At 39.6% G+C, this 13,379-nt stretch overlaps 1 protein-coding gene across 1 annotated transcript in view; it reads right to left on the reverse strand.

Moving 5' to 3' along the window:
• Window positions 1–13,379, reverse strand: part of TPO (thyroid peroxidase) — a gene marked incomplete at both ends in the record, with an annotated part of 51,005 nt that overhangs the window by 22,107 nt on the left and 15,519 nt on the right. The window contains 3 exons of the mRNA XM_081345580.1: window positions 980–1,492; window positions 4,892–5,089; window positions 7,590–7,719. Coding sequence (XP_081201706.1) covers window positions 980–1,492; window positions 4,892–5,089; window positions 7,590–7,719 — 841 coding nt within the window. The remainder of the gene's footprint in view (window positions 1–979; window positions 1,493–4,891; window positions 5,090–7,589; window positions 7,720–13,379) is intronic.

The following is a 13,379-nucleotide window of genomic DNA, read 5'->3' on the forward strand; positions in this document are numbered from 1 at the left end:
TTGATATAATGAGATTCAAACAAAGATGACCTTGGTTTAGGGAGACAAAGGAGAACACAAGCCTTTAAGGAGTTGTGAATCAGAACTCTAGTTTCCCTTCAGTATCCAGCTACACAGAATGAGTTAAAGCACATATAGCTTATTGCTGAGAAAGCTGTTAAGTACTGTTGACTCTAAGAGAAAACACAACATTTCAGCTACAATAGATAAAAGCATATGACCATCAAAAAGATATGATAATAAAGCACTTTGAGCAACAGATAAGACCACTGAGTTCAATAGCAACTTCCTTATGAATGCAACATGTCTAACTCTAATTCTACTTTTTCAAAAATTTGATCTTAAATAAATATGACTATAGCACAATCCAGCTTTGCTTGTGGCAATGGGCATTTACATAAAAAAATGTAATGCATGAAAAATACATCTTGGAATCGATGGAGCATTCTATTATTAAGTTTTACCATTCTGGTATTATACTGGACAGGTAGTCCTCAACTTACAACAGTTCATTTAGTGACCATTCAGAGTTACAAAGGCACTGAAGAAAGTGAGTTACGACCGTTTTTCACACTTAACAACCATTGCAGCATCCCCATGGTCACATGATCAAAATTCAGATGCTTGGCAACTGACTCATATTTAGGATGGTTGCAGGGTCCTGAGGTCACGTGATCAGCTTTTGCTACCTTCTGATAAGCAAAGTCAATGGGGAAGCCAGATTCACTTCACAACCGTGTTGCTAACTTAACAACTACAGTGATTCACTTAAGAATAATGTGGCAAGGAAGGTCGTAAAATGGGGCAAAATTCTCCTTAGCAACTGTCTCGCTCAATTGGGGCTCAATTGGTTCGTAAGGCAAGGACTGCCTGGAGATCGGAGTAAATACCATGGCAATCCACAAAATTCCTCTCGATGAAAGCGGGAGAAAGGAGAAACTAGGATACGAAAGGAAGATATAAGCAAGCATAGACTGACCTGATGCAGAGCACCTACAATTTTGCGAGTCTCTTGATAGACCCTTTCAGAACTCCAGTGAGGGTTCAACTCCTTTAGGGCTTTTGCCAGTCGGTTGTGCTCTCGCAACCAGAGAGTGTGTAGAGTTGCCAAGGAAAGCACTTCACTAGACCTGCTATCTCCAGCCATGAAGCATTCAATCCTTTCTGCTTTGTCCCCCCTTGGATCTTGAGCACAAGGAGAAGGCACTTGGTCGACAAAAGGAAGATATTCAAGCCCTTTATCAAAATAGAGCAGGTTGATTCTTAGCAGGCCTTCTTTGCTGGTCAGATTTCTCAGCCTGTTCTCTGTGGCAGCTGTGCTGCCATAAACAGTCGAGGCATCGAGGAAGGAAGTAGCTATATTCATCTGTTGCCTTGGGTTTGCCACCGATAGATTTCCTAATAGTCCCTGTTGACCAGTGGTGCAGGCAGGAGTTGAACGATAAAAAGGGATGCAATCCATCCTTGCTGAGAATGTATCATGGGGAAAGATCTGTGAATTAAATTAATTATTTTCCATGAAAGAGCATAGCCTATTTTTAGCACAATGGGGATCAGATTTATTAAGTTTAAAGGGGATATAAAACCACACATATAAATAGAACGGTGTTTCCCACAATAGGTCTTCTCCAGTACAAATTTACAATCCTCGCTGCAACTCCTTTTTACAATTCATTTACAACAGCGGTGTCAAACTGCTGGCCTGCGGGCCGGATGCATCATGCCAAAACCGCGCCCACCCCATTGCCGGCAATGGAAAAAAGGTTGTGATACATCACGACTCATCACGTGATGTTGCAAGGTTGACACCCCGATCTACAATTTTACCCAGTATTTTGTAGTAAGGCCCAATGCATACAGAAGGGTTTGACACAATGAGTGAAAGGCCTCTTCTGGATGGATGAGGACCCTTTCTAACTTGGCACAAGGAATAGTAATCACAGTACAGCCTTTTGCCTAAGATTTGATGTGGCATCTTTCTCTAGCTGTTGCAAAATAGTTCATAGAAAGCATTTCCATTAATCCATTGGTGGATCTATCTGTAGATCTGTAGAATGTCACATGCTTTATTAGGGTTGCAAAAAAAAGAAACACCCATATGCCAAAACATGGGGGCCACTTATAAATTTAAATAAATCAGAACCACAACAGATAAAAGGAGAGGATTTAACTCTTTCCTTTGATCTGTAGTCTTAAAAGAAATTTTCTCTAAATGTCAGATGCTTTGTTGGCTTCCCCCCTCCCTCTCTTTCCAGAGGGAATCACACATACACATTTTCCAGTAGAAGCCTTTTGTGGCCGAACAAGTTGTCGTACGCCACAACTGCGAATGTCTTTTCTGTCGTGTTATGCATGAAAAAAATGAATTTCTTTCTTTCTTTTTTAGCTCCTTTGTGTAGTTAGTGGAGTCAGGCAGAAAGAAAGGAGAAACAAGCATTTCATGATCTTTGTGCAGAAGAAACCTTTCTGTATGTGGATGGAATTCTTATACAGGTAGTCCTCGACTAACAACATTTCATTTAGTGACCATTACAACAGTGACAACAGCACTGAAAAAAATGACTTATGGCCTTTTTCCACACTTACAACCAGGGCTTTTTTTTTGTCATAGAACGGAGTTCCGGCACCTTTTTTGGGGTGGAACCTTGTAGGGTAGGCAAGGCGGGTTGTATGACATGTGTGAGTTCCGGCACCATTTTCTTTTACAAAAGAAGCACTGCTTATAACCATTGCAGTGTCCCCACGGTCATGTGATCAAAATTCAGACGCTTGGCAGCTGTCTCGTATTTATGATGGTTGCAGTGCCTTGGGGACATGTGACCAGTTCCTGACAAGCAAAGTCAATGGGGAAGCCAGATTCACTTAACAACCGTATTACTAACTTAACAACTGCAGTGATTCACTTAACAACTGTGGCAAGAAAGGTTATAAAATGGGGCAAAACTCACTTAACAAATGTTTCACTTAGCAACAGCAATTTTAGGCTCAGTTGTGGTCATAATTCAAGGAATACCTGTATTTGGCATCTTTGGAATATAACTTAAAATGCAGGAATGATGCATTATGCAGAAGCCTTCCCCAATTTTCCTTTTTTTTGTTATTGTGGAAAACAATTGGCCAATTCAGCTGTGGTTGAATTTCTGAATCCAGTTGTACTTTCCCATTTTCAGTTATTTTGTAGGAGGAAGGTGTCACAGAGCAGTGTTGATTTAGATTACATATAACATTGGCATTCATGTATATTACCTTTGTTCTGATTATTAATACCAGTAAGGTTACAGGAGATAAATATGCTTACAATCCAAACAAAGCAATGTAGATTTTCCTAGGGCTACTTTGATGGAGCTGAAAATGTTAAGCTAAAATACATTTTACATTTGGAACTACCCTTAATATTATGTCATGATATTTTTATCATTGTGGTATCAAATTAAGTGGTGTTGCACAACAGCTTTTACATTGAAACATCTTAATTTTTCATTCAAGGGAAATAGGTTGGGGTTGCCATGTAAGTATGGAATTCTGTCATAATTCCACTGTAGGTTAAATGCTAAAAGAATCCCTCTGCTAATGATTTGAGTGTGCATTTTCATAGAATGTTTTACCCTTAATTATTAGGAGAAAATATTTCTAGCTATTTTACTGTATTTATCACAATGGTAATTTAAATAACATATGATTACCATGCTCCCTTTACAAAAATCAATTACTATTAGGACATCAAATATCTACCAGCTATTAAAATCTATCTCAGAATTATAAGTATCACACTCAAGAGGATTCTTTTGTTTTGAGGGAAGAAATTCATTCTTCTGAAGTACATTTCTTATTCTTAATCTTCAAAGAAATGATATATTAAATGGAGATTGATACAACAAAATTTTAGGGACCAATTGCAAAAGGGACCAGAAAATCATCCTAACCTGTGTCTTCATTTATATGTATTTATTATTTATTATATTTTCACTTTCTTCCCACCCATCATAATATTCCTGACCATTGGGGTGATTAGGCTGGCTTGGAATCGGCATTAGCATTTGAATTTGGAATATTTTTATTTAAATGTTGAGCACTTTTTAACTGTATATGTGTTCATGTTTAAGGTGGAGTAAACATGAACACAATTTACTTAACAATAAACCAAAATGGGCGATTGTTTAATTTTGACTCAGCGTGTTACATGAACTGAGCTACTTTATGGCTTAGTTTATTCTGTGAACTCAATCAACTATGTCTTGTTTAACAAACCATGGTTAATCAAATTAAAATATCTGAATACAGCCAAGGGGTTGTAATGGCTTGTCAGTTTGACAAGACATAAAAGAATGGAACTAATTGCTATAAAAACACCTATTTTGTTTCCTATGGATGTTGTGGAATAAATGAATATACCCCTCAATTATCTAGTACAAAGTCAGGATATCTAACCAAATAACCAAGTCCTGCCTATGTCATTTGTAGGATAACATCTGTTCCCACTAGATTAAAACAAAATGGAGATATCTGGGATGGATTTTTTCAAATATAAAACATATCCTGAAACCCAGAGTGATAATTTTCATTACAGCTAGGCTGGATTTTAATTATAGCTAGTAGGTCCCTGAAGAAGGATTGATATTTCCTCAAAGGATTTCTTTATTTTTAATAACTGCTGCATAGGATGGTGAGACTTTTGAATATGCTCACCACTGGAATTTCATACATTGAATGCATTTGCTTGCACTGAAAGGCCCCCCAAAGGTTTAAATACATATAAGTTTAAATACATACAAGCACAGATATGTAAAATATGCAATGACAGATTATTTGGTCACATCCAGTACACAACTGTGAATGGGATTCTTTTTTTTAAAAAAGTATTTAGAAGTAAATATTTTTTTTAAAATAGTACCTGTATTGGGAAGCATGGATTTTGGTTTGCACAGGTCATTTGGCAATTGGGGGCTCCCTGGAAGGAAAGTCTTTGGGGAGTAAAGGCAAAGTCATGGGCTATATATTGTCCCCACACCATGATCAGATCAGAATATAGCTTATCTTCAGTGACAGCCTCATTAGACGCCTCAATAACTTTTCTGGTCACTTCACGTACCTGGAGGACAATGAGTTAACAAGTCACCATGTTACATAGTATTTTTTTTCTAATGTTACCCCACCCCTGAAAAAACATCTAGCCCCAAATTGTTGGCTTGTTTCTTTGCATTTTGACAGACTGGCACTTAGACGCAGGTGTAGGAGTTGGACACCACAGAAGGTTGAATTACATATTTACTAGCATGTTATGAATCCTTTTGGAAAATAAGAAACTTGCGACTTAGTATCTTGGTAAAGGTAAAGGTAAAGGTTCCCCCGCACATGTGTGCTAGTCGTTTCTGATTCTAGGGGCCAGTGCTCATCTCCGTTTCAAAGCCGAAGAGCCAGTGCTTGTCCGAGGACGTCTCCGTGGTCATGTGGCCAGCATGACTAGATGCCAAAGGCGCACGGAACGCTGTTACCTTCCCACCGTAGTGGTCTCTATTTTTCTACTTGCATTTTTACGTGCTTTCGAACTGCTAGGTTGGCAGAAGCTGGGACGAGTAACAGGTGCTCACTCTGTTACACGGCACTTGGGATTTGACCCGCCAAACTGCCGACCTTCTGATCGACAAGCTCAGCGTCCTAACCCACTAAGCCACCGCGTCCCTTAGTATCTTGAGAGAGACCCAAATAACTTGATTATTTGGTAACTGCTAACTGCATGGCTACTCAGAGGTGACCTCCATTTAGTTCAATGAGACTTACGTTCAGATATAATTACACTTTAAGAGGTCCTACTCCAATCTCCAATCATATAACGAGAGCACTGCTATCCACCCAAAAAAAAAGTTGGGAAAGAAACTGAAAGTCACATGGCTTCTGAGGGGAAGGGTTGTTTTCTGGCACCTACAGTAGATGGCAACATAGAAGTTGTCCTTCAGATGATATTCTTGCAGGTCCAGAGGTCTCTTTCCCAGGCAGAAATAAAGAAGTTCTCTTGCCTGTAATGCAGTGAAATATTTGCCCATTATGTATAGGAGATTGCTAATGGTTAAGATGCTGGGCTTGTCAAGTCAACAGACCCATGCACTGCACGAACAGGGTGAGCTCCCATTCCTGCCCCAGATTCTGCCAACCTAGCAGTTTGGTAGCATGCAAATGCAAGTAGATAAATAGGTACACCTGGTGGAAAGGTCACAGCATTCTTTGCACCTTGCATGTAGTCATGCTGGCCACATGACCACAGAAGCATCTTCAGACAATGCTGGCTCCCTTGGCTAAAAAAGTAGGGAGTCAGACATGACTGGACAGGGGAAACTTTTATTCTGTCTGTCTGCAGGCTTCAGCAGTGCAATGAGACAAGCACAGCTGTGTTTTATTTGTGCTAGTATTGGTGCTGATGTTATACAGTATGTGCAGACCTTCTTTCTACAATTTATGCATGCAGCGTTTCGAGGTAGCAGTGTTCACAGATTTGAGGGGAGCAACTCTTATCCTAGTATGCTCAAAAAGGTGTAATATTGAATACATCTATACGTCCCCCAATCATATCTCCCTCTTTTCATTCATTAGAAACAAGGCCATAATTCCCCATATATCTAATGTTCATGAATGAATAATTTCATCCCAACATTTCCCCAATCAATGGGATCTTGGCTAGTAAGGAAGGGAAGCACCATCTAGAACCCCATCTTTTCTTTGTGACCTTCCCAACCCTTACCCCATGCAGCACACCTTCTACCATTCAAAGGCAGGGAATCTGTGTCTCTCCAGATATTGATAAGGGCAACATCTTAGCAGCGTGGAAAACTATGAGGGCTTCCAGGAATTTTAATTCACCAGCATACAGAAGGCTTCAACTCATCCCTATAATCCTACAATCTAAGGATTAGAAGACAGTACACAAAGTTGCCCCCAGTGTAGGACTTATCAGTCTGAAAAAATCCACTTGCCTTTCCACATACTGTAAGCAATATCAGGCAGGGTTTTCACTCTGTAACTAGACATGAAGAGAGTGACAAAAAGGAGCGATGACCTTGATACTCAACTGCTTTGAAACTCATCAAATGTGGTACTCAATGCGTTTTGACATGAAAATTTTGTCCTGATATTCATCATTCATTTTGTACTCAACACACAAGCTAAAACTTGCCAGTGTTAGCTGCCTTGTGACTCACTGCATTATTGCTTATGTGACAAATTTGGTACCATCATTTTTGATACTCATCACACTTCCGTGAATCAATTAATGATGAGTACCAAGATACCACTGCAGTACTAAACTCTGTTTCCTGAACTTTTCATGTTGCTATATGGTACATATTATTATCATGAAGACTTTTCTGTTCTGTTCTGTTCATTACCTTTGTAACTACTTTGCCTCTCTTAGACTGATTTTGAGTTCTGTTAATAGTTGCTGTTTGATTATATTTGTTGGATTGAGTGTTGCTGGATTATGGAATGTTACTTCTCAATGTGTTTCCTTATTTTTTCTTGCCTGGAAGCTTATGTTTCAGCACAGTATAGATGCCTACTAAACAGCCTTTTCTTGAAAGATGATTTCATCCTGTACTGACCAAAGGCAATGGAAATCCATTATGTAAGAATCCGGGATTCCATCCTCTGGGTTGACTTAGTTCATCTTCATAAACTGGAGGAAGCCATCTAGCCAGAGCAGTATTGGAAGCTCCCCAAGTAGGATGTTCCCTATGTAATTAAAATATTTTATATTATTACAATTATTCATTATAACAGTCTATTCCATCTGTAATTTCCTTCCTATTCTTACAAGCAATCCTCAGTTAATGACAGTAATTGGAATTTCTACCACCTAAGTTGTAAAAGGATGTCATGTGACTGCATCCCTGAGTGATGACAATCTCAGCAGTTCCCTTTGCCATTGTTAAGCGAGAATCACGGGTCATTAGGCAAGGCCCTCCTTGTAATTTCCTACCAGGTGTCAGCAAGCAAAACCAATGGCGAAGCTGGTGGGAAGTCACAAATCCTGCAGGCTTGGTTGCTATGGGAGCTGCTGCAGCCCAGAGTGAGCTCAGCTACCGGCTGCTGAGTGCAGAAAACCAGGCAAGTTGCACAAGCTCATCCATAGCCTTGCGAGAATCTCCAATCCTTGCCTGGCAAGTAACTGCCTTGAGAAGGGCCAGGCTGGGCATGCCTCACCAGCAGTGGGAGGAAGAAGATGGTAAAGGTCACAGGGGGAAGCAGAAGTGGCAGAGCACAGGGCAGATTGGGGAAAATTGAAGCTTTTCCTGTGACTGTAAATGTGGGCAGCCTGACCAGCACCCAAATTTTGGTCATGTGACCCCAGAAGCACTGCAGCACCAGGCATAAATACTACTCATTCAGTCCTGTTGTAATTTAGGTCACTGAACAAATGATTGTTAAATGGAGCTTACCTGTACTTATTATTTAACTACAGCCAAGCAAGTCTACTTATGCCTGCACATCTTGTACGTAGGATAGAAAAGAGCTGGAACATTGGAGAAAGTGACCAAGTAATGCTGGAATATTTTATTATAAGAGAAAACAAAGCTGAATGTAGCCAAATGTATCTTGGATTCACAAAAGAGATATTAATACACTCAATGTGACAGTAAGTGGAAGGAAGAAGTGATGGGCACTCATATGGTTGGAAGTCCTAAAGCATGAGATAATAGTAGCACAGTTGCAAATAATTTTAGTCAGGAGGAATCAAAGAAAAAGCCAGCGTGATTGCCTATAAAATTTAATGAAGAGTTGAAAATGCAGATAGAAAAAAAAATGGAAAAAAGGTCAGGCCACAAAGGGCAAAGAGCAGTGCTTTTTTTGTAAAAGAAAAAGGTGCCGGAACTCACACATGTCATACAACCCGCCTTGCCTACCCTACAAGGTTCCATCCAAAAAAGGTGCCGGAACTCCGTTCTGAGCGTTCTATGACAAAAAAAGCCCTGGCAAAGAGATACAATAGTCCTGAACTGAAGAACATGAGGAAAGTGGGAGCCCAGAATGTGCTGACATTAGAAAAAGATGGCAATAAAAATAGAAGGGGCTTTTTTAGATGTGTGAAATTTAGAAGAAAAACAATCAATATACCAAATGCCCAGGGAAGGTGGTAAAATGCTAGCAGGTAACTAAGTGGTAAAGTAAGGGCAGATTTATTCAAGATATTATTTGGTTCATTCTTCTTTAGCAAAGAATTATAGGTACCTCCGGAAGTTATGAAGGGCAGATGAAAGGCAGAATTAAGGCTTGAGAGTGATAAAAACATGGGTCAAAAAAGTACCAGATTCATACTTCAAGATTAGATGAATTGAATACTAAAAAACAACAACAACAACTAACTTCCTGAATCCTCATGTGTGTTTTTGAAAGATCCTAGGGAACTGAAGTGTCAGATGACTGGAGGAAAACCAATGTTGCCCTCTCTTTTCAAAAAGGGGAGCAAAGAAGCAAACTAGTCAGTCTGACTTTCATCTCTAGAGGGATTTATTTATTTATTTATTTATTTTATTTTTATTACATTTATATCCCGCCCTTCTCCGAAGACTCAGGGCGGCTTACAAGCTTAGCAGTAGCCTTCATTCTATGTATATGCCTGCTTGTTAGGGCTTTCACACACACCCCAAGCGGCATTATTACAAAGTCAGCTTATTGCCCCCAACAATCTGGGTCCTCATTTTACCTACCTCGGAAGGATGGAAGGCTGAGTCAACCTTGAGCCTGGTGGGATGCGAACCTGCACTAATTGCCTTGGTGGAGCAGTGGGCTAATGCCTCCTTAAGTAACACCAGCTGCCTGCAATCAGTGCAGGTTCGCGTCCCACCAGGCTCAAGGTTGACTCAGCCTTCCATCCTTCTGAGGTAGGTAAAATGAGGACCCAGATTGTTGGGGGCAATTAAGCTGACTTTGTAATAATGCCGCTTGGGGGTGTGTGAAAAAGCCCTAGTAAGCAGGCATATACATAGAATGAAGGCTACTGCTAAGTTTGTAAGCCGCCCTGAGTCTTCGGAGAAGGGCGGGATATAAATGGAATTAAAATAAAATAAAATAAATAAAAATTGCAGGCAGCTGGTGTTACTTAAGGAGGCATCAGCCCACTGCTCCACCAAGGCTCTTTTAATACTAAATTCTAGAACAGATCATAAAGAGAAGCAGTTTAAAAAGAATGGGATGATTAGACATAAACAAACATGGATCTGCAAAGACAACCTTTCCAGACACATCTTAACTTTCTCTCTCTCTCTTATTTAAAAAAGGTAACTGCTTTATTAGATTATGGAAATGATCTAGGTATAATACACCTTGATTTTGGCAAGGCATGTGTAAGTCTCTTGAGACAACAATTGATAGAGTCAAACTGACCACAGCCTGCTCCCTAGGAAGAACAACCCTTGACTCCACAGGTGTTAGAGAAAAGGTACTTTTACTAGCGATGCTGAGTGCAGCACGAGTGAGGCAAGCTCTGAAGAAATACCACACAAAAATCATATATTGAAAGTAATCCCCAATGTCCAACCCCCCCCCCCTTCCCAGGAGAGTAGTCCAATCAGGCTCTATTCCAATGTTTAGGGAACCTGGTGCTTCAGGCGCCATTGTAAATTCCTTTCCCAGGGCTGGCATCCTTGAAAGCAGAAAGATGGCCCAGTTTGGCACCCCTGGTTTCTGTTAGTGTCCATACTCGCCAAATTTCCACAGCATTCTTTCACTCCTCCAGCATTCTTCCCCTCCCAAATGCCTCCCTCCCCCCTTGGTTATGGCAGTTGCTAGCGAACTTAAAAGAAAATAAGGATAGGCATCTGACAGGTAAGCTAATTAAAGTATAAGCTGGGTGGAATCGAAATTAAGTGGACACATGTCCGGCCTGAAAACTGCATTCGAACCACATTCAAAACTGCTCATCAGAGATTCCTTATCAAATGGGAGAGAGGTATAAACTGGGGATGCTCCGAGAATCTGCCCTCTATCCTTAATATTTTATTAATTATTCAGAAATTGCTGTAGCTTATAAATGATACAACAATGGTAGGATGACTAACACCACTGAAAATTGAAATAAGGTTCAAAACAGAAAGGAATTTTATTCCAAGGAACACAATGCATTTTAAGAGAGATTTCTGTAAAGTTCTTTAAAGCTAGTCCTTGACTTACTGAGGGCAGAATTTCCATTGCTAAGCAAAGCAGCTGTTAGGTGAGTCGCACCTATTTTTTTTTTACCTTTTTTGCCCTGTTGTTAAGTAAATCACCGCAGCTTGTGAAACGAACCGTGCCATGGTTTGCTTGTCATCTGGGAACATTGCAAATGACAATTACATGATCCCGGGATGGTGCAACCATTATAAACACAGTGCCCACATTTTGATCTCATAACACTGGAGATGTTACAATGGCAGAAATGTGAGTATTGGTTATATCTCTTTTTTATTTTCAGTGCAGTTGTAATGTTGAACAGGCACAAAACAAATTGACGTAAGTTACCTCAAGTGTGATGCCCGGTTATGGACACCGGAGGTTCCGAGAAATTGAAAAGCCTCAAAGAAAAGCATCAAAAGTTATCAGAGAACTAGAAACTAAACCCTATAAAGAAAGCCACAAGGAACTGGGTATGTTTAATCTTGAGAAAAGATTATTGGGACAGCTTTGATAACCTTTTTTAAAATACCTGAAAGGGAGTCACGTATCAGGACCTGTTCCAGAATGCAGAACACGGAATAATGGATTTAAATTACAGGAAGGCAGACTACCATTCAACTTTAGGGGGGGGGGAAACCTTCTCAACAATAAGAATAGTGGAACCAATTATTCAGAGACGTGGTGGCATCCCTTCACTGGATATATTGAAGTGGCAGCTAGACTGCCAACTGTCTGAGATGTTTTAAGCTGGGTTCCTGCAAAGAGCAGATGACTGATGTGGCTTCAGAAGGGTCCCTGTCACCATCATAATTCAACGGTGGAGTCTTCAGACACTCTCACTTAGTGCTGAGAAGGGACAAGGAACTCAGGATTATCAACTTGGGCTGCAAATATCTGAATGATCGCTCAGTAGCAGCAAAAAGATAGCAGTCTCTATATCTTTGCAACCTTTAGATCACTTCAGCCCATATTTGGTAGCCCTAAGGACGCTGGACAAGAGAGATTCTTTATCCTGTTCCCTCCCTTCATGTTTATCTGCTTTTCTTGATTATTCTCATCACAGCCATTATTGAGAGTGATTGCAGAGGATGACAGGAAAGAATCGAGAAGAATGCTAGACATGAACAATTCACACACAGCAGAGGAGTTCATTAGTAACTCCTATTTATCTCATAAGCTATCTCATAAACGGCAGCTGAGGCCAGGATAAAAAAAGCACACTAAGAAAAGATTAAAAATATTCAAACCCACACCACTTTAATGAATTCTCTAACAAAAAAGGGCTGGGGATATTGATGGCATTTTCCAACTTTCAATACTTTATCACGAAACCTTGCACTGAACATCTCATCAAAATCTATGTAATCCTTACTTCTTGATCATATCATGTTTCGGATGGCCTTACAATTGTATTTTTTATATTCCTGTAGGAACTTCAGATTAGACCATGAAAGAGTACTAAAGTTTGCCATGCAGGCAAAGCTAAAGGGGATTGTGTGTGTTTGTGTGTGTGTGTGTGTGTGTGTGTGTGCAGAGGAAAGGGGGTCATGGTTTTGGAATACAGAGACTCAAATAGATTAATTTGGGTCTCCAAAGAAGAAACAGGATATAATAAAAAGAATAAGAATTGCAAAGCAATCAAATCCTAGTACTCATTTTAAAAGCATTATCTATAATCTGAATCTTCAACAGAGGAAATTGGGGAGAGAGAAAAAAAACAAATCTGAAGACTGTTATCCATACAAGGATTTTTTTTCTGAGTGGACACTAAATAGAGAACAATTATTTTATTAATACTTGATTGATCTTCAGTATACCAAAGGGCTCAATTTGCAAAGCAGCATGAGACAGTAAAACAGTTAATTAACTGTGATAATTCACACTTGAAGGTTGACATATGCCTTAATAAAGCATTCAGATTAGTTACAGTTGATTTGTCTTTATTGAAATGGCATAAAGATCGGCATATAGTGCTATTTCACTCAATTAAAAATAATGATATGTTAATTTAACAGCTTAGCCAGTTATTTTCTTCTTGATTGCTTTAATATTTTAACAGACAACTGACTGTTTCTGGAAGAAGAAGTAAATTTCTGGGGAAGAAGTGTATAAATAAATTTTAAAAATTGATTAGATGGAATGCACTTGAAAGCACTGTGGGCCAGATAGTTCTGCTACTGTGTATAAAACTACTGTCTTCATTTAAAATCTCTCAATTGAAGACAGTAAAAATTACTGAT

This window comes from Vipera berus, assembly GCF_964194415.1.
Source record: "Vipera berus genome assembly, chromosome: 1".
NCBI lineage: Eukaryota > Metazoa > Chordata > Lepidosauria > Squamata > Viperidae > Vipera > Vipera berus.